This window comes from Falco rusticolus, chromosome 12, assembly GCF_015220075.1.
Source record: "Falco rusticolus isolate bFalRus1 chromosome 12, bFalRus1.pri, whole genome shotgun sequence".
Lineage (NCBI taxonomy): Eukaryota > Metazoa > Chordata > Aves > Falconiformes > Falconidae > Falco > Falco rusticolus.
Genome location: NC_051198.1, coordinates 2,207,525 through 2,232,442, shown reverse-complemented (window position 1 = coordinate 2,232,442; position 24,918 = coordinate 2,207,525). Strand labels below are relative to the sequence as shown.

Sequence of the window (24,918 nt, the reverse complement as noted above, 5' to 3'; positions counted from 1 at the left end):
GTTTCACATATGGGGAAAAGCTTAGGACTGGAATTTTTTCCTAATCTTGGACCATTAGGACAAACACTATCCAGTTTTGGGTTAAAAACCCTAATCTGTTTAGCTGTTACTATGATGTCTTTTCAAAAGGACTTAATTTCAGTCACTTTTACTGCACTGTTTTGTGGTGTCTTTTTTTTTTTTTTACTGGGTGTGTAAAACTAAAGGTATTTGGAAAAATTCTGCTGCAATGTAATTTATACTACATAGGAGAGAAGCTGGACTTAGCTTGAGATTTTTGCAAAATGCTTTGTCAATAAACTACATGATCTATTAAGCAGATACGGTCCCGTATGTTGATGCAGCACTGGAGATTTGAAACCCAAGTGGCAGGAGATAGCTTAAGGACAATAGCTTAGGCAAGCAAATTGCTTGTCATCATTTGCTTTTCTGTAACCAGGTCGCCCCCCTCCCTGTGCTCCTCTGCCCCCGCTAAACCTCTCCAGAAAGCTGGATTTTGCGTTAACGTGGTGTGTCTGGATTTCACCTCAGGAGAAAACCTGTCCTCCCTCCCCGGCTGGCGGGAGTGTGTGGCTGGGGGGCGGATCGGGCCATAAACCCTCATTTTTCTCTTCAAGGGCGTCAGCGACTCCCCTTCCCCCCCCCCCCCCCTTTCTTCCTCACCGGCACCTTTTTTCCCTCACAGGGGGAATCGAAGAGCATCCACCTCCCTTCCCGCGCCCCGGGGCGAGGGCAGACCTACGCACGCCGGACCCCGCCACTTCTCCTCACGGCGCTGCGGGGCAGAGGCCCGCCGGCTCCCGCCCTCCCGCCTCACGCGGCGCGGCCGTTGGGCTCGCGCGCCGCCGTCGCCGCAGCGCCCGTGAACGAGTCCTGCAGCGGTTCCCGCCGGCCCCGCCTCTTTCTAATTGCGCCGCCATCCCCGAGCGGCGGTTGAGGGCGGCGGGACCCGGGCTGGCGGAGGGATAACCGGCTGCCGCACGCAGACCGGAGCGGAGGGATCCATACGCTGGAACCGCCCGTCGGTGTAGGAGGGAAGAGGGGGCGAGTGATGCGGCACGGCCGGCCTGGCTGAGGCGAGGTGGCCGTTATTTGGGAGAAGGGGTGGGCAGCGGAGCTGGTGCCGCGGGAGCCTGTGGCGGGCGGCAGGGCGGCAGGCGAACAGCTGGAGCTGGGCGTCAGGGCTGGGGGGCTCTGGGGGCGGCGGGGACCCGGGGGGCGAGGGGAGAGGACGGGGGGCGGGTGGTGGGGGGGAAGGGCGAGGTTGTGAGGCGAGGCGGCGCGTGCCGGTCCTGTCGCTGTCTTGCGCCGTAGTTTAGTGGAAAAGGGAAGGGGTTAAAAAAGGGAACTGATTTAAAATAGCCTCTCATCCCTGCTGGGGGCTGGTTCCCTCTCTGTGGGCTGCCTGTGCCATTGCGGGGGTGGGTGGGGGGCAGCGGGATTCTCTTGTGTGCAGTAGCAGCCGGGGGGGCTTTGCTGTGAGTGGGGGTGGGGGTCCCTGCTCCTCTTTGCCTGCCCTCGCCTGGATTTCTTTTTTTGTGAGGAAGGGGCAGGATGAGCTTGCAGAGTTTTACTGGAATTTCTCCTTCCTTTCTGAGGTGCTGCCGCTGCTGAAGCAGATTTTTCCTTCCTTTCTTTTTTTGTCTGATGCAGAATCCCAGTAGCTAGGCAGCCTCCCTCTTTTCTTCCCTTCCTTCCTTCTACCCGTTCGGTATGTAGGAAGGGAGAGACATCAATGGAAAGGCTGAAATACGTGTAGATGGACTTTCAGATGCATTTTTTCTTGAAAGAGGAAGACAAATCCCAGTTGCCAGTGCACTGACTTTTTTGTTGTTGCTGTTGCATTGCTTGGTGAAAATGGGGTTCGCTTACTTCAGCTAAATCCTTGGAGCATTTCAGAGAGTTGCTACAGTGAAGGACTTTCATATTTTTTGCATCAGAGGAGCTACATTGATGTTAATTTTTTTGTAAAATGGAGAACGAAATATTCACACCCCTTTTGGAGCAGTTCATGTCTAGCCCTCTTGTCACCTGGGTAAGCATTCATTTTTCCTCACACACTATTCATTTGCTCATTGTTTGAAGATAAATGCCTTGCGGCAGAGAGTAAGGTGGCGTTAGTGTCACGGTGGTGATGATTATGTTTTAGGTTAAGACGTTTGGACCGTTAGCTGGAGGAAATGGGACCAACCTGGAAGAATATGTGGCGCTAGTGGATGGCGTGTTTCTGAACGAAGTCATGCTGCAAATGTAAGTCTGCAAATTGTGCCTTGGCTTTATTTTTTCACTGTCATCTTGTTTCTTGTGTATGTTTTGCTTTCTTATGAAAACTTTTCCCCCCTACATTGACCTTAAATTGATTTCTTTTATACTTGAAGGAGTCATGTGGTCAGTTAAGAGGAGACTTCAAAGCATAGCAGATACTCTTTACAGTTTAATGTCCAAGTGATGTATTTGCAGGATGTACAGTGTAATACTGGCTGAATCATGATATGTAGAACTTACTGGAAAATTGGATGACTGTAAATAGTTTCCCAGATTTCCACTGAGAAGCATAAAGGTTCATTCTACTGTAAGTCACGCTCATAAACAAAATTCTGAATAAATTTGCTTGGCTAATAAGATTCTAATACATATCTTAGTTCATGTGACACATAACTTAAGGATCGTATGCTAGTCACATAATGTTGTTTACTGAGCAAATGGACCATTCTTTAACTCCTTCCTTTTCACTTTTCACAGTTCCAAATTAGAGTAGATAGCAGTTGTGCAGTAAAGCTAATGCTTTAATTGTGAGTATAGAATGTTTTCTGGGTATGAACTGCAGAAGAAACATTTTTACATGGTTTTATAAATTGTTTATTGGAAACTGATGGTTAGAAAAAGTTCTTTATAACTACTTTCTGTTAATCACAGTTTTGACTGGAATGTTGCCTGCTACTGTAATGCTAGAGAGTAGCACCTCTGTCAAGTGTCTAGTGATAGAATCATAAAGGTGTTACTAGTGGAAAAAAGTATCCATACTTTTTTTTTAAACATTTTAGGTCTTTACAGAGACATATCTTTTGTATAGGTATGAAAAAATGTAGGCTTATGTATGTCTGGATGGATACATCAGTGCACGAGCAGCTTGTGTTGGCAGCTCAGTGATGACTGAGCAGGAACACTGCTCAGTGATGGGCAACCTTTTACTCTGTTTATAGTTTTACTCATCTTTAGGACTTTAAAAGCTTTTGCTGTTGGGATTCAGCTTGTATAACTAATCTGTGTGAAAAGATCTGCATGTTACCATGTTTAAGTTTGAATTCACATGCTTTTGAAACCAGTATTTTCTTTGTCACCTACTATTGTGCAACTAAAATGTCAAGTATTCACTTCTGTAATACTGAGAAACATGGAAAACCTGGTGAAATTGAAATTTTTGAAAAAAATCTTGAGTGTATTTCTGGCATATTTTCATAAGAATTTCAAGTGATACATTCACTGAAGCATACTATTTTTATTTTGCAATTTTTACTTTTTTGGACTACACAAATTAAGTAGCTTGTCAATTACGACTATGCATTTAACACATAGAGCTTCCGCTTGGTGAAAATGTTTGACAGCTGGAAGGCACATTTAGTACTGGAACTGAAACAAGGTGATTTCAAAGAATATAATCTTGAAATTAAACTTTATCAGTATTTTTTTTCAATACTAAGAGTATAAGTTGATATCTGATACATATGTGGGATACATATATGTAAAATGGAAAGCTGCCAAGAGGGATCATTCCCATGCTTAAGGCACTGTGTGTTGAATTTGGTTTTGGCTTTGTGCATTTTTGACCCTATATCATGATTACTGTAGTTTGCTTAGGAGTTGTGTGTGTATGTATAAAAAAAACCCCACAAAACAACCCACATGAGAGATACAAGTTTCAAATAAATAGTAGTCAGAACAATTACACCTCTAGTTTAAGGTAGTTTGTGTGTAAATAAACTGGTGTACAAATAAAACTGATTTTAGAAATATGTAACTATACTGGAAGGTGTATTTTATTTAAAATTTTTTGGGGTGACTGAAGTGTATTATGATTGACTACTACTTAGAATTGAAGTTTCCAGAACTGTATTCTTTCTTTGGGGATGTTTAGTTTGTTTTGGGTTATTTGCCAGGATTGAAAGGGGGGAAACATTTTTTCATGTTTTGCAGACTAATTCTATCTGTAGTGTAGTCACTGTGGAAGCCTGTGTTAACTTCTAGTCCTATTCACTTTGAATATCCACCATTGAATGTGTCCTCATTTGCAAAAACATTTAAGAGGCGCAGATCTGACCAATTATCAATATAACTTGCAGTATTTTCCATTTCCTTTTTTTTTTCTTTCAGTCTTTACTACCATATGTTGAGGAAATGTGGCAGAAAAATTTGTATCATGTGACTTCAAAAGGAAAATGTTTTTCTTCAGAATGTTGAGGGTTGTTTTGTTTTTTTAAAAGCTCTCAATTACGTACTTCACATGAGAACTAGAGGTCTGTGGTTAGGAGCTTGAAGCTATAGAGAAATGTGCTTGCAGAAGTCACCAGGAGTGCCGTTTGTAGAAATATGTGGAAAGCACCACTAGAAATTGGGGTTTTTTACATGAGTGTTTTTTTTACATGAGTTGTGTTATATGGTGCTTACTATTTAGACTAGTTTTGAGATACTTCAGGTTGTTCGTGTTTTGGTGTGAGAATACAGCTAGTGTATACCTGTCAACTAAGGGCTTTGTCATGTGGTTGTGGTGTAGGTTGGTTCCTATGGTTGGAAAGCCATTGCAGATGCTTTAAAGGGCCTTAAAGGATTGAACAAGTAGAGGCTGTTAGAGGTGCTGTGGTGCTGCTTTATACATACTTTTAATACTTACATTATTTTTGCCGAATGTTGAAAAACAAATTCTGTGACCATAAAAGTGTTGAGCATGGTTTGTAAACAGTTACACAATCAGAAAAAGTGGTGTTGTTACTTAGAGAAAGGTTTGTAAACAGTTATGCTATCAAAAAAAGTGACATTGTTACTTAGAGAAAGCTTTTTGTTCAGTTTAAAAAGAGTTAATTCTGCCTACCTTCAGCTGCAAGTAAGAGTTTGTTAGTACAGCATTTCTCCCGCCTTGTGCTTGTCTGCACCGAAGTTATTTTCAATGATTGTCATGATTCAGATACAGGAAATAGATGTCAGCATTGGAATAGTTGCAGGATAATGGTGTGGAGGTGGTCAGGTTTTATCAGCATTGAATTTATTAGTACCTCATATATGAGAAAGAATAATTCATTATATTCTTGTATGTCTTTTGCTTTTGATTTTTTGAACGTTTTAGTACATGGGAAAATACACAGATTCCGTTTGGTATCCAAATACATCTGAAGAGCTCTTCCTTTGCTAGACATGTTACACACCAATTTAATATTTTTTTTTAAATTCTGTTTTATTTTTACATGTGGAGAATTCCTGTGTTTCAATATCAGCCCCTAACTTGAGAGAATTTATCTCATTTCCCCTTTAAATTTAGGTCCAGTTCTTCAAAAGTATTTGATTACCTACCTTCTGCTGGGATCAGTCAGTATCTGATACTTCTGGATAGAAACCCATCTGTCTTTCTAAATCTGAGCCTTTATCTGTGTGTTCTTTGATACAAAAAGGGGTCATGCTTCTTGGAAATAAATCAGAAAGCAAGAGATCCACTGCAGTGGTGTTCTGCTGTGGCAGGGACGTGAAGGAACATACCAAGAATACTTCATACCTTTAATATACCTCTATATCATAATACTTCTGACGTTATGAAGTGCTCATGTGCTTGAGTAAAATGTGTATGCTACTAAAACAAATGGTGCAATTACAGTAAGATGATTCTTAGCTGTCCTAGATGTATTTTTCTAGAACCTAACAACACCTCATTTTATTTTTTTTTTGTTGTTGTTTTAGCACTGTAGTGTTTATATACCCTTCTTTTGATCCCAAAAGATGAAGGTATTCTTACAAACACACTCATTTTCTGAGTGTGTTTAATTTTCATTTCTAATAGGTTTTGTTCTCTGATACTTGTTAATTGAATTCCAGTAGGATTGTGTAAGAAGTTTGTCTCATAGTACAAACTGTGGTTCCCAAACTAACAAGAGTCTTACTGGGTTCTTTGAACAAAAATAGACAACTGCAAGTACTTGCAAGACGGGGACTTTCATTACATTTAGCACCACCATTAATATTTGGTCAAGTAACAAACACTCAAAACCATATTACAGTTTTAATAGTTTTATTTTACTACACTATGTATTTGTGGAAATTGGTCAGTTTTAAAGGAACTATTGGACAATACTGTACGCAGAATATGTAATATATAGAACCAAACTCTGAAACTGAGTTCATTTAATCCACTGTCTGGAGAACCTGTCCACTTTCATCACAGTCTTCCATTCATAACGTTTGTCTTCATTGAATATATTACTCAATACTATCCACTGCTGTATCCAGACATGCTGAAAATTACTTCAAAGGATGAAATATTTTATTATGCTCCTGTTTTTCTCCCATTTGCTGTTCTCCCACTGTTTTTCACTGACTGGATCCACATGCAGTCCTTTCATGCCCATAGAATTTTCCAGGTGTAGCAGCTGACTGTTTCCTTCCACTGCTCTAGTGGTGTGTGCCTAGAATGTGTAGACTGCTTCACTGACTCCTATTCTGAGCTCCTAGTCTTTAGTTCGCTTTTTTCCAAACAGTTGAGCTTGCCAGCCCATACTTCTGGCCTATATCTTTTCCTGAAAACTGGACTCCATCTCTAGTGCTTGAGCCAGCTGCCTGGCTCTGTGAAAGAGTGCAGGAACATGCACTCCAATTAACTCTTTCTGGTGAAGAAGACCAAATAGCAAGAGGCAGCTTTAGCCAGGTTCTGTCGGGGCAGGGAAATGGAAAAAAGTTTTGGGGTAAATTAAATTGGTGGGTTTGGCAGTAAAAATACAAGCACGTATCCCAGAAAAAATTCTGCACCTTTCTCACTTTCATGAAGCAAATGGATTTGATTTACAGTTTTCAGACGTGCTCTGAAAGGCCTCCACAGATGTGAGGTAGATGTCACTCTAGTCGTTTGTGAGAGTTGTTCTTCTTAAGGGTGGTTCTGCAGCAGTATGGCCTAAACTTTTCTTAAGGAAAGCTGAACTTAAAACACTTTTTTTTTTTTAATTAAGAAACAAATTTGTTAATAAATTGGTTCAGCACAGTGTGCACTGTGGTCAAGATTCTTGGTATTGGAACCTTTTGATTACAAAAAAGGAAAAGATAGTTCTTATAGTGTAATGATGATTAATTTTGGACTTGAATATCTGCATGCAGGGAGACTTATATTGGGCAGATGAAGTGGATGTTGGCTGATACTTCTGAGATGCTTGGCTTTTTGACAGCTAAAGGGAAAAAGAGTGTGGGTCAATGTGGAACGCTTACAGTGTTTGATATTTGCTTATGTCTCCATTTTACTACGTTTTTTATACTTTTTTCCCCTTTTCCACAGGTGATGCCCATTCTCCTTCATCCTGTCTGCTGTGATTTATTTCCATGCAGCCCACTATTCTGTGGTTCATTCTTGTTTCTTACAGCATGTTGAAGATTAGGAAGTAAAGAACCTAATCTTCCTTTGCATGTATACATCCACTTCTTTGTTTTCTTCTTCTGGTGCTATCTTGCATAGCTGTCTTTGTCTCCTTATTTCTTTTGGTGGCATACTGCTTAGGCCATCCTTAGTTTAGGCTAGCAGCTGGGGCCAGGGAATAAAAGTTTGTGTTAAAAAACATTTCTTAATACATACAAAGGTGCTTTATTGAGTGTATCCACCTCTTCCATAAATAACAACCTTAGTTGGAAGATCTAGTATCAAAGTAACTTGTTCCAGCATTGAAAATACTCTGTCAAGGAAACAATGTATTTTCACTATGGCATTATATTTTTATTTTCAGAGTATTTTGCATTTCACTCACATTCTATGTGCTGTTTCAAAGCACTCTATGAAAAAACTAAATAAACTTACTCGTAGCTTTCTAGGCATATATTTTGTATGTTTCATTGTCAAGAAAATTAAGTTATGAGTGTGCTGGCAAGCTGTCTCCTAAGACATAGCTCAGTAAAGGCTGTTTTATATATAAAGACACGTTTATACTACATTGAAGACTGCAGGGCAGAGATGCTTGTGTGAGGTAACAGAGCAGATACAGCCACAGAGCACAGTGCAGCACTGCTGAACAGAGCTGCTGTTACATAGGGCAGAGGTGGCTTTAGCTGAAATCACAGGACCATGTGGGGAATGCTATGAGTGTGACTTTGAGCAAGAGGAAGACATCTCCCAGCTTCATGCTAGCAGCTGTGCTGCGAGCTTTAGCCATTCGGGGTGATGGCTGAGTGGCTGGCTCATCTAAGCATCGTTTGACCTTAGCAGCACCCAGAGTTGAGGCTGGGTGAGCTTTGCAGTTCCGGTTATGGCTGCCTGTAGTATTTCTGTTTGCAGGGCTGGCTTTGCTCTTTACCTGCCTCTGTTTCTGTGTGGCCAGCGTTCTGTCTCCCTGTGTTGTAAGGAAAGGCAATACACAACTTGTTTTGCTCTGATTTTTATACCAGAAAGGTCAGTTTGCTCAGGTGGCTGAGACACCTTAAGCTACCCTACAATGTTGCCATATTTCTTGGTAGCATAGCAGCAGTAAATTCCAGTTTTAAGTCAGCTACGAATACCTTACCTAAGCTGATCAGCTCGCATCTTTCGCTGGCAAGGCTATATTTCTTCAGGTCATATGGCTAGTTTGGGGATCTCTATACCACAAACCTTTGCAAAGTATTGCTGTGCTCTGGTTTTTCTTTTAAAAACTAAGCTAGTTAACTGACAAACTGGTTGCTAAATCAGGCGCATCTTAATTCTATGCTAACTTTGTGAAGCTTCTAGATTTTCCTCATTTGTTTGTTCTGTGAAGAAGGGGCTTTTTAGCTTTGTGTTCTTTCATATGTTATTCTTATTTTTGGTTCCTCCTCCTTTTTCTGTAAACCAAATACCAATTTGTTCCCTTCCTTGCCTTTTACACTGTGCGACTTTTTTCCTTTGTAGTAATTATTCAGGGATCAAGACTTTTTTTCAAAATGTTGCTTTGTTAGAGCACATGACCTCAGTGGTCAGAGATTATTTGGTAATAACTGTGTGGGAGTCTCTGTTTGTTTGTTTGCTTTGTTTTAGAGAGCCCTGTATTTATGCTCCAAAGAGGCAGGGCCTCTGAGACAGTTGTTTTTAAGCAGTATTTAAAAAATGCCCCCACTTTCTTTCATCAGACTAACTGATGTTAAGGCACTGAATCAAAGCAAGGCTACTGCTGGACCCAAACTCTGTTGGTACGTTTTCCCATTAGCTTACTCTGAGGAAAATGCAAAAATTATCTTGTGTTGTATTTTTGGATTGGGAAATAGTAAGTGATGAACTCATAAGCAGCTTGTATCATATTCCTGGCTGTTGATTGAAACTTCATGTTGCATGTTTAGATATACTTGAAAATTGTTTCCTTTTCTATACTGATAGGAGATAGAGTCCACTTAGGTTTATTACAGAAATTAATCTTATTTTAAACTGCAGGGAAATATTTGGTCTTTATTGTTTGTGTGATACCTGTTTTTCTTAATTAAGCCCTTGAGCAAAAAAAAGTCTGGTGTCACTTCCTGGTATTTTGGGAATATACTTGCTATATATTCAGGGCATTGTGTATGCCAGACAGAAACAAAATACAGATACTAGTTGATGTATGATAGAATGTAGACAGGTGTCATACTTACAAAGTGCTTGTTTGCATCTTAGCAAGAATATTAATATTTATGTTTTAAGATGAAAAATTGCACTTTTACGGGCCCTTATATGTATGTTTACCTTGTAGCTTTGGTAGTTAATAGGGGTAAGGTCCTTCATGTACTGTTCTATTTGTATCTAATTCAGTAGGAGCTTGCACATGAATTGATGCACATGCACAATGTATAACACATTTCAGCTAGTGTGCTGAAGCAGTGAAGCTGTTCACATAGATAAAATTTTTACAAGAAATGCAACTTACTGGCTTTGGCAATCCCCTTCTATCCATTGTATTTGAATTTGTCTCATTCTTGGTAATAATCTATACAAAGGGCTCAGATCTGTCACTTGGTGGTCTAAAAATTTGTAAGGAAAAAGATGAAGATGTATATTTTATTGATTTACTTAGAGAAGGTTTATTGTGCTTGGTAAGAAAGGGAAATTCTAGAGTCATAATGTTCTAACCTAAAGTATGTAACGGAAATCTATGTGGCACTGTTTTTACAACTTAAGATCTTTTTAGTCACTAAAAGTGCAATAGTCAGGTAGCTTTGATGTCATCTCATTAGACTGATCTCACATCAGTATTTCATGCATTTTTGACTACTGGGTGCGATGTTTACCTATGGTCAGGCAATTTTGAATTCAAAGAACTAACTAATTATTTTTGAGAATTTATAGCTTCAGCAGAGTTCAGAGTAAAGGATAAAATGAATGAACATCTTTCCAAGTTCTACTATAAGGTAGTGCTGTGATTATCAAATAAAGCAAAGCCCATGCTGTTGTGTTGGAAGTTGGTTAGAGTAGAAGAGAAAAACTTGTATATACAAACAATAATCTTTTAAGAGGTTATTTTTAAGCTTAAATGAAGAAGACTTTATAAATGTGTGTTGCTTTTAAATCCTGCTTACATTACTTTCCCTTACATTAATATATTTTACATATCTTGGTAAGTGTGTTAGCTCCGCAAATGTCATTTGCTGAGGGCAATAAGTGCTTGTTTGCTTTCCTTCTGTGCTGCTCGCTGCTTCCTATCTGTGATGACAACTTGCTGGCTCTATTCTGTTTCTTGTATAACTGTTTCTGATGTTTCTTCCAAACTACTTACCTGTATGTCTGCAGAATGTTCTTTCCAAGGTAGATGGTAAAAACATTTTCTCACTTTATTGCCCTCTGGTATCAAGTCACGCTGCACCTTGTGATCCAAATCTGAACGTGCTTACTTATGTGAAGCTAATCTTACTGTTGTCACAGGATTATTGTGGGTGTGAATGTTTGCAGTGTTTTAATGGTCAGTTACATTGAGGTGTTAATCACAAAGTCAGATAGTTTTCAGTCACTCTGTTAATTAGTGTTGGACTGAATAGATCTTAACATTTGAACTCATTTCAGAAGTAAAACCCCCTCACCCCAAAAGGGAAAAAAACACATAATGCTTAAAGTAGAAAGCCAAACTTTCTGTGGAATATCCATCTCCTTTCTTGCTTGTCCTTTGTGGACTCTGTCCTCTTGCTGCCTTTTTGTTTTAATATGGAAAGTAGTGTAGTGCAAGTACTACAGTCTAATTCTACCTTTTCAGACAATAGTTGATACTAGGCCTTTAGCAATGACCACACCCCCCACACCCCACACTCCCCCCCCCCCCAAAAAAAAAAACAACCAAAAAACCCCCAACAAGATGACCCTTTTAAGATACTTAGGTTTGCTGAAGTAGTAAAGAGTGTTTGTCAGGCTTTCTGGTTCTCATCTGTTTGCTCAAAAAAAGTTTTGTTTCTAAAGTCGCTTCTTCTAGGAATTCTGAGTTATTTAATACTCAGGAGTGTTTATTTTGTGTGATAGTGCTAAGTGTTCTGTGACACTCTGAAACTTACAGATTTTCCTTTCAATCAGTGAAACTTTTTAATGTGGCGGTTGCCAGCATACCTTTTGCTGGCTGTGGAGCAGAGGCTACTCCACATTCTCATTGATTGTTGCAGGACACTCACCCAGGTTCCTTGGTGTAGTAAGTGATTCCCTATTTTCAATCTTTGGCAGAAAACTTACTTTTCCCATCACACTAAAAGGTATTATGTAAAAAGTATACATCTGAGTCAAGTTGAAGCAATAGTAGTAAAGTTGTCTCATACTATCTGATGATAAAGACAGCTGTTGCTTTCTGTGTTTAGAAGTTACGGATTTTGGGGGTTATGTTAATTCAGTGAAGCAAGTGTGTTCTGAGTAAATGACTATTGACCTATTTTATTTCATGTCTTATTTTCTCCTACATTTTGCTTTTCCTTATCAATGTTAAGGAAAAGAGAAAGCACATCCACTAAATCTGGGCTGTTCTGGATTCTGCTTTCTTTAAAACCCTGGGAGGGAGAAACTACAGATCAGTCACCACACCACTTGAATCTACTATGATTTTGTCTGACTGTGTGCACATTGATGTGTAAACCTGCGAGCGTACAGATGTGAGGGGATGTCTCTTCGTGCAAATAGTAATCGTAATCACTAACAGTAAGACCAACCAGCAGAGCGGTTGTTGGTCAGAGCAGCTCTGAGGTCATGAGGTGCAGCAGGTCCATATTGATGGAGAAGGGAGAGACAAGGTTCCTCGGTGTAAGGGCTTGTGGCACTGTTTCAGATACTGCTATTCTAGCTCACTTCAACCATGAGTAATTAGGCAACTCCTCTGCAGTGAGCGCCAACAAGAGAGCTTAGGCATTGTGCAGCTGCCCTGTGAGTAGTTCAGCCTGGTCAGATGCTGCAGAGCTAAGACAGGGAGTGGGAAAGCTGCGTATGCTCTGTATCTACTCATATGTTCTTGGCAGTGTTCCCTGTGATTCCTCACCAGCCAGTCAATGTGTTGTAGGCTGCTTGGTTGTGGTTTTTTTTTTTTTTAAAGTAGATATAGGACTTCAGCCTCCTAACAGTTCGTGGTGTTGGACATAATCCTAGGAAGCAGGGTTTTGTGCAAGGGCCAAAAGGCTTTTGGGTAGGCCTACTTCATAAAACTCAGTGGCATGAGGCAAAAAACCTTCAATACAACTGTTGAACTTTGGGTACATATAGTCAGTCAGTGCAGAGTTAGCAAAATGTCCTTAATTGAGATGCTAATACGCACCTTATTTTGTGGTAAAGGATATCTTGGCATTTGTAATGATACCTTTAGATGTTTGAGTAGATGTCTGCAGAACTACATGACCATCTTAACTGTGCAGTGATCGCTGCTCAAACAGTATTGTCCCAGGGGTAGAAATACAGGTGTTCTACAAGTAAGGGGTAGATTGTCATAAATGCCTGCTAAAAAGTTAGAGAAGGGTGGTTAGTATAAATCACACCACTTGCTTATTGCAAGTTAAGATTAGAGCATCCTTTTACCGGATCCTGTGTAAGCACACAAAGATACAATGGCTAAGTAGGATTCAAAAGTGAACACTTGAGCAAATCTAGAACGTACGTCCCTTGTATCTTCAGCAAGTCAAACTGGGGCTCTGCAGTTATAATAGTCATGCATGCATTGTGTAATACCACTGGGCCATCACATCGTTCAGTATTGTCAATCATTGCAGCCTCAGGGCTTGCATGTCTTGCATGATGTTTTTCAAGAGGTGGAAGGATTCTATTGACATCTGTTTTTCAGATAAAAATGTAATGATTTAGTTCTCTGTACCCTTCAACAGTGGATAGTTTGTGTTGTGAATTATTCTTTAGGGAAGTCATCCATTTAAATCCATTTCTATCAACACAGAAATCCTGATGAACATATGCCAAAGGTATAGAAAAGGAGTGCAGTTTATTTTTTCTTTATCTTTTTGATAGGTTTAGTATGGAAATACTCTTTGGCAGCAGAAATTGATCATACTGATTGATAGATGCAGGAGGAGTTTGATGTATGCCGTCTTGTACTAGTGTTTCTAGAACGTGCGTGATCACAAGGTTCAGATCACACTGACAATATTGTACTTCAGAACCTGTGCCATTTTTTGATACTGTAACTCCTGCAGACTGACCCTTTGACTGTGATTGATGATTTTAAAACTGATCAAATTGCTTCTTTTGCCCCGTATGCAGAGGTGCTTCTGGTAACTTTGTTGCCTTAAGGTACTGCTTTGTCTGGTGTCTCTACAGGTGTTTAAAGCAAATTACAGAGTATCAACTACTTTCCAGTGAAGGCCTTGGTTATATTTTAACATTCACAGTAGAAGGACATTGCTGTATCAAATTTCTTTGTGAAATACATTTTGTATGTGATGATTTTCTTGCTTACAGTAAATAATGGAAATGCTGCTTGAATATTAGAAATTATCAAAAAATTCTGGTATCAGTAATTATTGAAATATCTGGCAGAGAGCAAGAGTGAGCCTCAGTATTCCAATGAAAGGGACTTCACAAAAAATATAACTTTATTAGGCAAGCAATGTTTATGTGTAAAAATGAATACTGTGCTACTGTACGCTAAATCACAGTTACAGTTGATATTTATTACCCTTTGAGATGTACACTTGTGCAGATTTTTTTTTCCCAGAGTGTTTGTTTCAGCATTTCGCTGTACTTAACAAATACATTCAAACAACGATATATTTAAAATTAGGGTCTGTTGTAATACTAGACTTAATGATTAAGTACCATCAAGGAACAGATGGCAAGAGAGGACACAACTGGTTTGCAGTCTGCATAGATTTAAGCATGAAGCCATTAAGCTATCACATTCCCATTTCTGATAGATTTTGGTCAATGAAAAATTAAAGACACATAATCCCTGATTATATGAGGTCTCAATCTGTAATTAATGACACTGATAGTATTTCAAAATCACTGAAGTTCTCTGTAATCAGTACTTTTAAACTAATGCATTATTGGGATAGATGCTCTCATCTGTTTTTATTGCTATTGAAATTAATGTATCTTGTCATAAGTAGGTTGCTCTTAAATGTAAAATTGCTTAAGGGTATCTTTTACTGCTCTGCTTCCTATTGACTTCTAGACAGATTTGCCCTATTTTGCTAGGCTATTTGCCACTGAAGCACTTCAGTGTCCACCTAATAAAAGGAGCAATTCAGAGTTCAGAGCATGCATTGCCTTAAAAATGTTTATAGTGTAACTAGCACAGTAGCCACTAGAATCCTATGTTTTTTAAAAAAACCTGTTTTCTAAAGTTGTCTTCTACAGTGGTCTATTTTAGAACAGATTTATTTTCAAAATTATTTCATTTGCATCTTTTTCTATTCCCAACACCATGTACTAGTTTATTTCAGTGGTATTGGACCAAGTGTATTCTAATAAGCAGATTTTTTTAGTATTAATAAAAATGTAATTATTACCAAAATTTTCTTGATCGTAAAAATTAAACAATTCAACATAGGGATACAGGTAATTTATTAAAATCTCTAATACTTTATATTTTCTGGCAACTAATTTAACTTAAAGATGCGTGCTCTTGAAAGCAATACAGATTTTGGCAATTTATGTTTAGAATTTTATCTTTGTGTGAAAAATATTTGGACTTTAATGAGAAAAACTAATGAAATACAGTTATTTCAAATGCTTGGTAAGAAAATTACTATGTTTATTCCTGGCTTGGACCAGTCTGACAAAATACAATTATACAAACAACCTGTGATAGAAAATGTGTAGCTAACGTCATGCTATGTTATTTCCTCTTTGAGAGGAACGAATTAAGACATCAATACTTGAGATGGACCACATTGACTAAATGAAGATTATTTAAAATGGTGTTTTGTGGATTAAGGAGACTACTGAGCTTTAAAGTTGGAGGCTTTGAGAGAATGAGGCCTGGTTATCAGTATTGGGAATGAAGGTGAGTTTATCTTTAAAATAATGTCCTGCTGAAGGACCTAATCACAGTCCTTTTGGTAACAGCACATGGTGTGAGAAGTGATCTGTCAGGCCTGTTCTTGGCTATTCAATGTACATTGCAATCCAAAACTGACAGTTCAAACATAATCTGAAAGCTAGAAATCAATGACTGAAGGTTAGGGAACATTGATAAATACAAACACTGAAGGATTCTTCAGTGGTCTCGATTTTAAACGTTTACGCTTCTACATGTGGGTCATTCTAGTAGGTAGCCTATTAATATTTGGTGTTTATTAAATATAATATATTAAATATAATCATTCAGTGACATCACGTGGTTAGAAAGATTTAAATTACCGTGTACAGAGCTAAAGGCTGGTTTTCACTGGAAGGTATTGAGAGCAGATTTTCACTTTGGGAAGAGTTAGAAAATTTTTTTTCTAAGTCAAAGTCATCCTAGTCATTGCAAGCATGTACTGATTGAGAGTCTCAAAGGCAACTTACCTCCTGTGTTTGAAGAATAACGAGCCACTACGACAATCTTTACAAGAAAGCGACAAAATCAAAGAAATACTAGTTCTGATGAGTTACTTAGGGTACATGTTCAATTACATTAAAAATGATTGGTAGAGTTTAGTAGTGATATTTAAGTAACAGAACTTTATTGGTCTTCAAAAGGAAGTGGTTAAACTGAAAACTATTAAGGGAATTTTGAGTTTTGGGTTTCTGTTGGACCTGTCACCATAATCTTTGGAAAAATTTAAAGTTATTAAAAGAAATCTGCTCTGCACCACATTGTCCTGGGGCTGATGTTCTGATTGTAATTTTTGACTCTGTACTAGCAGAGTATTGTATAACTGAACTGTGAGTTTTTTTCAAGTGGTAAAGATACCATTCCAGAGCACATCTGTGGCCCAAGTTTTCTCGGCAAAATTTGCAGTTTCGTAAATAGTTTCCTGCAATTAATGCCAAAGAAAAAAAAAAATCTCCAAACACTTGAATGCTTTCCGTTTTAAGATATAAGAATGAATCATTTTGACCCAAAACTGTTTAACTTTTATAATAAAAAAACAAAACAAAACAAAACTGAAATGTCTGTTAAATACAAAGAATGTGTGTTAGCCATTGAGTTGGTTTTGATAGATGAAGATACACACTACATAACAAAAGGGGGGAAAAAAAAAAAGGCAGGGGGGAGGATATGTGGAGTGATTGGTGGAAATAAAGTTACTAAGTTACTTTATTTTCAACAGTAGTTGAAAGATTAAAAGTACCTTTAATATGTATCGACATTAACTTTGACACAAGACTAATACCACCAAATTTCTGGTTATCTTTGTTAATGCATTATTTGGTAGAGTTGATTTCTGTTGGATTTCTAAGGATTAAGATGGAGAAGATGAAACATAAGAATCACTTGCTGTAGCACTGTTGCCAAATGTCCACTAAAGTGTTCAGATTCCATTAGTACCTTTTAGTGCATCATTTGAAATGATGGTATTCAGGAGCAAAGTCCAGGTACAAGTATAATGACACCTTAGAGTTCCTGATCTTGCCCAAATGTTATAACTTCTGACTTTAAAATTTTATTTTCATATCATCAAATAAAACACAGTGCTCATGTGATGTGTCTTTGGTGTGTGCAAGTCCCCATAGTGAAATATTGTTCTGCAAAACATGAAGATGGCAGTGGTGACAGAGGTGGGGAACTAAGAATTTGTCCCCTAAGAAATCTTGGGTTCTCACTGCCCTCACCTTCTTTTCTTTTTCCTCCTCCACACAGATATCTTCGGCACTGATTGTTTCTGCTGTTGTTCAGGAATTTGTTTCTGTGTTCATTTCCTATTTGTAGTATTGGGATAGAAACAATTTATCTTAAAAGTGTGTAACGATTTATGTTTACAAGCCATTGCAAAAATTCAGTGCTATGCAAATGTTAAAGTTTTTGTTCTTAGGAGATCTGTCTAAATTTTCTAGTACAGCTTTTGAAATGAGAAAGTGTAACACCTGAACTTTTCTGACATTGCTGTTTTGAATTCTTGTGGTTGCACACTAATTTTTGTGTTGATACTAAAATAAGAGCTGTTACAATATCCAGGAAACTAGTGTCCACTGTTTTGAGTGCTCTAAAGGGAGAGTCATCTGAAATGTATGGCCATAGAAACGCTGCTGAAGATGATGAAAAAGCCTTGAGATAATCCGATAGTCATTAAGATTAAAGATGAAGATTAAGAGCCCAAATCAGCCTTTTGGAGATATGAATGTAGAAATAGGAGACTTCAGCTGATCTCTGTATGCCATCAGGTCAGCAGGATTTATCCTGGATTTTCGCTTCTGAATTTTAAGAAATGTGAATGAATTCAGTTTGGAAAGGAGTTCAGTTCTGCCCATCTGCGAAGTACGATAATTTTTAGCCCATTTAGTTTCTTTTGCAACTGTAGGTTGGCTGAATTGATAAATCCAAGGTGACATTTTAGTCATGCAGTTTGGTTAATATATCCTAAAATATACTTCAGTTGTCAATAATATTTTTAGGAACGTGGTGATGAGCATTTAGGAATGAGGCAATTTCCTGTGTAAGAATCCATGTCCTAATTTTCCTGGATTTACTTTCATATATATGAGAAAAAAGATGCTATGCTTGCTGCTTTTCTTTCAAAAAATGATTGTGTTGGAAGTGTGTTTTATATATGATCTGACTTTCTTTCGCAGTAGTGGTTTTTTATGTTATTTCTATTCATGCTTACAAGCCAGGAAAATCTGATAGCAATAAACTGAAGAAAAGACATAAATACATGTTTTAAAAATTCTAATGTGCTAAACCCAAAGCAAGCTGTAAAAGGCAAATAAAAGTTTGTTTAGATAACTTAAATGAAAAAGTTGTAAGTATTGTCTACAGTGACACTTATACAAAGAATATGTGAAACTACGTATCGAAGTGATAAATTGCGTTAAAATAAGTCACGATACTGCTGTGTTCAGTGGAGTAGAGGAAAGAGTTCATTTTGAGGTATTGGTTCTTCACACTTATGCGTTACAGCTGAATCGAGTATCTGTGTAGAAATGTATGAATCATATTTATATTGATGATCTTATAGACTACTTACATATTTTGTCAAAAGAAACTATATATATTTGTTCTCTAAGATGCATATTCTTTTTCTGTGTCCTCTACACAGCCTTCAGTTTATGTGCATCAGTAGCATGTGGCTTTTGGGTTGCAGGTCCTCGGTGTCCTGCCAGGGCAGTTCATGCTGACCTGTAACCTGCTCCATTCATCGTCCTTCTAAGGAACTCTGCAGGTGTACACTCTGTGATGGATGTGCTTTTCGACAGGCACTTCCCATTCTCCAGGGGCAGGTGTACCTGTACACCACCTGGCAATACGGTATGCCCACGTAGTTGAGGGAGGGCCTGTGGTGAGCCTTTGCATGCTGCTTAGAACCCAGGGGATTCACCTGTGGAAAAAGTACAAATACAAGACCTTCCCTGAAGGTGTGACTTTTTAGTAACCGAAGCATCATCTGTACCATGTGTAGAGTAACTACCTCTCTTTTAGACAACACTTGTATGAAAAATGATGAACTAGCGGGTTTTTGGCAATGGCATTTCTTTTCCCTTGGTATTTGGTTGTACCCACTGCAAGATTCAGGTCGTTTTTGTGTTACAGCAAGTTACTCCTCTTTATGCCTTTGATTCCCAGGTATAATCCTTGGTCTGTACGAGTTGTTATTGAACTGCTGTCACACCACTTTTGGACTTTATCAGGATCGTTCTCAATTGCTATAGTGGTCTTTGAAGGGGTTTTTTTGAGGGTTGTTTTTATGTTTTTGGGGGCTCCCTCCCCCCCCAAGTTTTGGAAAGAGCAGTTCTGGTGAGTGTGTTTTGTATTTGATTGTCTACATCATTAATGACAATGTTGAATAAAACCAGACCCAGCAGACACACACCCTTGCAGGAACCTACAATTCGACAGTGAAAATTTGGTAGTTTCTTGTGTGAGTGCAGTATTCCAGCCAGCTGCATGTTTATCTGACAATAATATCATTAATACAATAGTATCATTAAATATCAAAAGTTGCATTGTGCAACTGGATCAAGTATCTTTGTAAAAGTTAAGGAATTTCACATGGGCTGTCCCTTGTGAATTCTCTAAGCTTTTTACAGGGTGTTGTGGGGGAGTTGCACTGAATCTGCATTGTTTTTCTTGAAAAATCACTATGAATGGTTGTCACACTGTTTTGTGTGTGGTTAATAACTTGGTATGTTATGAGGTATTGAAAAAGGGCAACTCATCTCCATTTCCTCAGATCCTTTCTATTTTGTAAAGGAAAAAGGGATTGATTTCTTTTCTGAAGCCAAGATAAACCAGAGAAAAATCTGGTAGAATGTGAAAGTACATGACAAACTCCAATTAATAATCTCTTTGTTGACAGATTTCAGTCATCTGTAAATAAATTTAAAATAATATAGTGTGTGTTAGCACGATGTATTTCATATTCCTCATTCTTCTAAAAGTTAGAACTTACATTCTATTTTTGTGCTTCATGGTAGCAAAACAACATTGTGTAGTTTTTCAGTATGCAGACATTTGTTAATGTAGCCAGACTGAGTTCTGTTATTCGTAATTGTCTGCATCAGTGAGAATGATTCCTTATGTCTGCAGTATGTGCTGGAATATTTACGTTACAGCTGCGTTGTGCCTTCTGTATTCCGTCAGGGATGAGGCTGGTTGTGGAGAAGTGCAGAACCACAAAAACTTTCTACTTCCATTCATTCTCCGGTAATTGTGATGGGTGCTTCCAGTTACATACTGCGTTAATAGCCAAAAAGGGTGCTGGTCTGACTAGCTGTATCAGGGACAGATGTTTCCAGGTATTTATTTCTGCCTTTGGTAGTTACTTCCACAACTCCTTATTTACTTCTGGAGGGAAAAAAAAGGCATGGTAGCCAAGACAAGAAGTTGTTACACTAACATATTAACTGTGCAGTTTTTTTTATATAGAGAACTTTAAAGATTAATGTTCAGAATGTTTAATTCTTTTTTTTTTTTCCCCCCAGTAATCCAAAGTCTGCTAATCAGAGGATAAACAAAAAAGTGAACAACGATGCATCATTAAGGATTCAAAATTTGTCTATTTTGGTGAAACAAATTAAAACTTACTATCAGGTCAGTAATTCTTTCTTGTATTGTTTTGCCTAGAATTATTTCTAAGTATTCTTTTATAATTATGCCTTTAAGTGTAACAAAAATGAGATTAATATTTTGAGATACTTGTATGGATGGTTGTTTATGAATCTGGTCAAATTTTTTATCACACTATTTATAGCTATAATAGTAATCTGGAAACACTTGTATGTGAGCAATGATCTGTTTATGTAATAGATATTCTACATGTTCAGTTGCTCGTATAGTATATTAAGTGGTATTGGTTGGTATTTTCTGAATTGAAGCAACTTTTGTGCCTATGAGAAATTATTACATGTGCATTTAGTCTTATCAATGGAGTCTTTGTAAAAAGAATGTGATTAATTTTACTGGTTTTAGAATTAATTTGATTTTCAGTAGGAAAAAAATCAGTGAGGTGAAAATAATCAAATGGGAATTCATAGTAAATACCGTGATGACTTAATTTAGAGCTATAAAATAGCCATTGAATTTTTGTGTGTTTTGTGTGATAGGTAGGAGCTGGTTACTATGCCTTCTAGAAGCAGAACCTGGATAGAGTGGTGTACACATGGACATGCTGTAGTAGGACACTGCACATCTCACCAGTGTCCCTTACAGTGTGTCTTCTAGTGCCCTTCCACCCTTCCCTGCTCCTTTCTGCCAGGAGAGTCAAGATCTGGGAGAAAATCTTTGATCTGCCACCCACAGAGCATCACAGCAAAGCCTGTACTGATGCATGCTTTTCCTCGTGTATACACGTAGTGTATGGTTTCAAAAACTCCAAAGTACAGTGAAAATCCTCAACTGTCACTTACTGCAGTGGTCAACCACTGTACATCTTTCTAGCTAGCACTTCACATGTATGCATGTATTCACATCATTCTTTTCTTGGCAGCTCTTACATGTGGGTGTAAGTGCTGCCTGCCGGGACCCATATGCTTTTCCATCTCCTGATGGTAGTCATTTTTGATCAGGCATTAGTGTTTCACAACTGGTGCAGCAGAAGGCACAAACACTGACAGGATTGATCCTTATTTGAATACAAAGCGTTCCCTGTGCTTTTTTGACTTTATGGTACCTGCCAGTCCTAGTGCAGCAGTATCAGGCAGAATTGCTTGCATTTATGTAGCTTAACCTTTAAACTATTCAGGATTGTGAATGTCACTCCAAGCCTTTGTGTGAGAAATTATTTATTACAGTTTTTTAAAACAAAAAAGTATTCTTACTCAATCAATGGTAAAACTAGTCACCATCCTTTAGTGGTTCAAGTTTGTCCTGGGTAAGTGTAAGCTATATAGAACTTCTATGCTTCTCCCCCATTTCCTTCTCCAGTCTGTCTTCTAGTCTTGTGAGATGCCAACTTCTGCAGACAGTACAAGTAGGGGGAACTTGCAAATATTGCAGGTCTGGCATTTTAGCAGGGGTAAAGGCCAAACTAGAATGCTTGTTCAAATTTAAAATTGCTTTTTGCATGTGTTGGTGTTGACTCGGGCAAGCTCACATGCATACGGGGAGGTTTACACATTGTGGTAATTTATTGGTTTGGAGAGAAGTTTTAAGAGATGGACTGTAGTCTTTGTTTCCTGTCAGACTTACTGCAGCCTGGCAGCTGGTACTTTTCCCCAGCCTGTGCAAGGGTTAGCAAGGTAGCACAGTAAACTTGTTTTCAAGAAGGGATCAGTTAAGTTCCTGTCACCTGTGAAATTACCCAAGGCAGAAAGGCTAGGGCTTGACGGATGCCTTGGCATCCATCTGAGAAGTCTCTCATAGCCTGGGTTACTCCTTCACAGAGGCATGAGCCCTCACACCTGGGTGCTTCGGAAAGCTGTCCATACAGGCATTGTGCTTGGTATATGATCTCAGTGGGATGCCCGAGATCTGAGAGTAGTGAAATGTGGAAAGTATCCACTGTATTGAGATTGGCTAATATCTGGAATATTAGAGCAGGAATAAGATCTTAATGGATATGGGGATTTTTAATTTTTATCATTGTTATCCTAACTCATTAACATTATTTTTTTTTTTATTGTGAGCTTGTCCATGCTAGTTTATTCCATGTGTTTTTATAACAGCTGTGGAAAGCATTTTCTAAGTATAGCAAAAAATTGCATCAGTGTTGTATATGTACTTATCAAAAAAACTACAGCGATAGCATATAACATTCAAAATCAAAGTGTTTGTGAGATTATACATTTTTTTTGGTTCCTGCATCATCTTTGTTCTTCTCTGCAATTACAATTGTGTCGTCTTTTTCCAGGGAAGCTGCTTCACTTCCTTATAGCATCACTAGAATCTTACCAGATCCCAAACCAGTCTTCTGAGCTTATCCATTTCCTGGCAGCATAAGAGTGTGTAATTGTTCTCAGCAGTTGATTTAGGAGAACTGATCCACCTTATAAGTTTTGGTAGGCTTGGAGTTTTGAAGCCCTGAGCTTCCATGACTCCCATGGGTGCTTTGTCAGCCTGATTTGACAGATGTGTGAGTCTTTAATAAAAAAAATGCCAATGAACTGTAAAAAGTTTGTACAAGCAAGGCAGAATTTTGTAAATAGGGTGGGGTTTTTTTGCAGGTTAAACAACAGTTAATAGAACTCTGTGAATTTTGGGACACAGGTTCCAATTTCAGGTTTTTAATAGAAGCAGTCATTTTCAAAGTAAACACAGATAGAGAGCAGTTGCACCAAGCTTATTGATGAAGTTCGCACTGTGTGACAGAAAAGGTGGTAGACATCTGTGAAGCAAGGTAGAGGTGTGAAAAGAGGCGATAATGTCACTAGTCCACAGAAGACACATTTCTTGGTTATCCATGCTTGTGCTCTGCTTCACAGTAAGAAAAGCTTTATAATAGCAGCATGGAATTATTTGAGCTATTACAAAAAAACAAACGATAAAAAAGCCCCCCCCACCCCACCCCCACCCCCCTTCTTAAAATACGTGATTTTGGTTTGTAGTAGCTATAAACACTCATTGAATTTCTTACATTTTATGTTTTCTATAGATTTAAAACTTCCTGTGGTGCACTTAATTTCTTTTAATTTGAAAAGTTTCTTTATCAAGATCTCAGCAGTACAAGTCACAGCTAGTTAGTGTGGGCTATTTTTATTATATTATAGCAAAAAAAGCTATTTTCTCCCTCCTTATAATATGTCTTGGGCATGTGCAATGACAGTACATATTTTTCAGTCTAACATTAATCAATTCAGATAAAATTATGTATGATGTTAACTGGTGACACCTTTCAAATATAGCTATAGCTAATAATTGCTATAGGTGTTTTTCAGGAAATCCTGTCATTTTTTTTTAAATTTGACATGGAGCAAGTTCACTTTTCTTATGTTAGGCTTTTGGCTTGACACCTAGTATGTGCCTTTTGGATGTAAACCGTGATGGTTCTGGAATACATTGCTTTTGTGTATGAACATTTTATGTATTCATGAATCTGTCATTGTGGGAAAACAAAAAGCATGACTCCAGAGCTGCTGATAGGATGGCATCTGCTGTGAATAAACATCTGGTAACAGGAGGAAGACTATTCTGCTTCAGAAGAATTATATGCTCTGTCTAGACTGGGGATTTGACCTGATTACAGCCATTACTGGCTGACTATCCACTGATACAATCTATAGAATAGATAGGCAAAGCTGCTGCTTGAGTGTGTGGGACTTACCAAACTAAAACTCTGCCTGATAATGCAGACAGGGTTTTGTACCTTTATATTCAGGACTGGCCCAGCGTATCTGCAGCAGAAAAATTTGCAATGTGTAATTTTCATATGCACATTTTGGCAAGGCCACCGAGACTATGGACATGAAATGGAGAAAATCAATCTTTTATAGTATAAATGCAACTTAGATTTTGTTGGCACTATCAATAAGCTAGCCAGAGAAACATGAATACTAATAATTTACTGGAGTTTTGCTACGTTCTGAGGCACAGGATCTAGTTGGCTTAAGATCTGTAAGCCAGCTCATTGTTATGAGAGGATTTTACTATGCTGAGATGCTTTTGCAAACCAGTAAACCAAGGCTTTTGTAGAAGTAATTCTTACTTGTAAGTTTTTTTTAAATTTTAATTAGACTCCAAATAATTAATTATTGAACATGTATGTATTAAAACCTGAAAAATT

At 38.2% G+C, this 24,918-nt stretch overlaps 1 protein-coding gene across 15 annotated transcripts in view; it reads left to right on the top strand.

The window, feature by feature from the left end:
- The first annotated feature begins 946 nt into the window (after positions 1-946).
- The window catches only part of CCDC88A (coiled-coil domain containing 88A), a 79,939-nt gene continuing 55,967 nt past the window's right edge, over positions 947-24,918 (top strand). For 6 of the 15 annotated variants that reach the window (XM_037405223.1, XM_037405218.1, XM_037405220.1 and 3 more), the window contains exons 1-3: positions 1,472-2,035; positions 2,150-2,250; positions 20,684-20,792. In XM_037405223.1, coding sequence (XP_037261120.1) covers positions 1,973-2,035; positions 2,150-2,250; positions 20,684-20,792 — 273 coding nt within the window. In that variant the 5' untranslated portion in view covers positions 1,472-1,972. Of the gene's footprint in view, positions 1,105-1,471; positions 2,036-2,149; positions 2,251-20,683; positions 20,793-24,918 lie in introns of those variants that run through there. The other 9 variants (XM_037405228.1, XM_037405229.1, XM_037405227.1 and 6 more) reach the window with 4 other exon arrangements.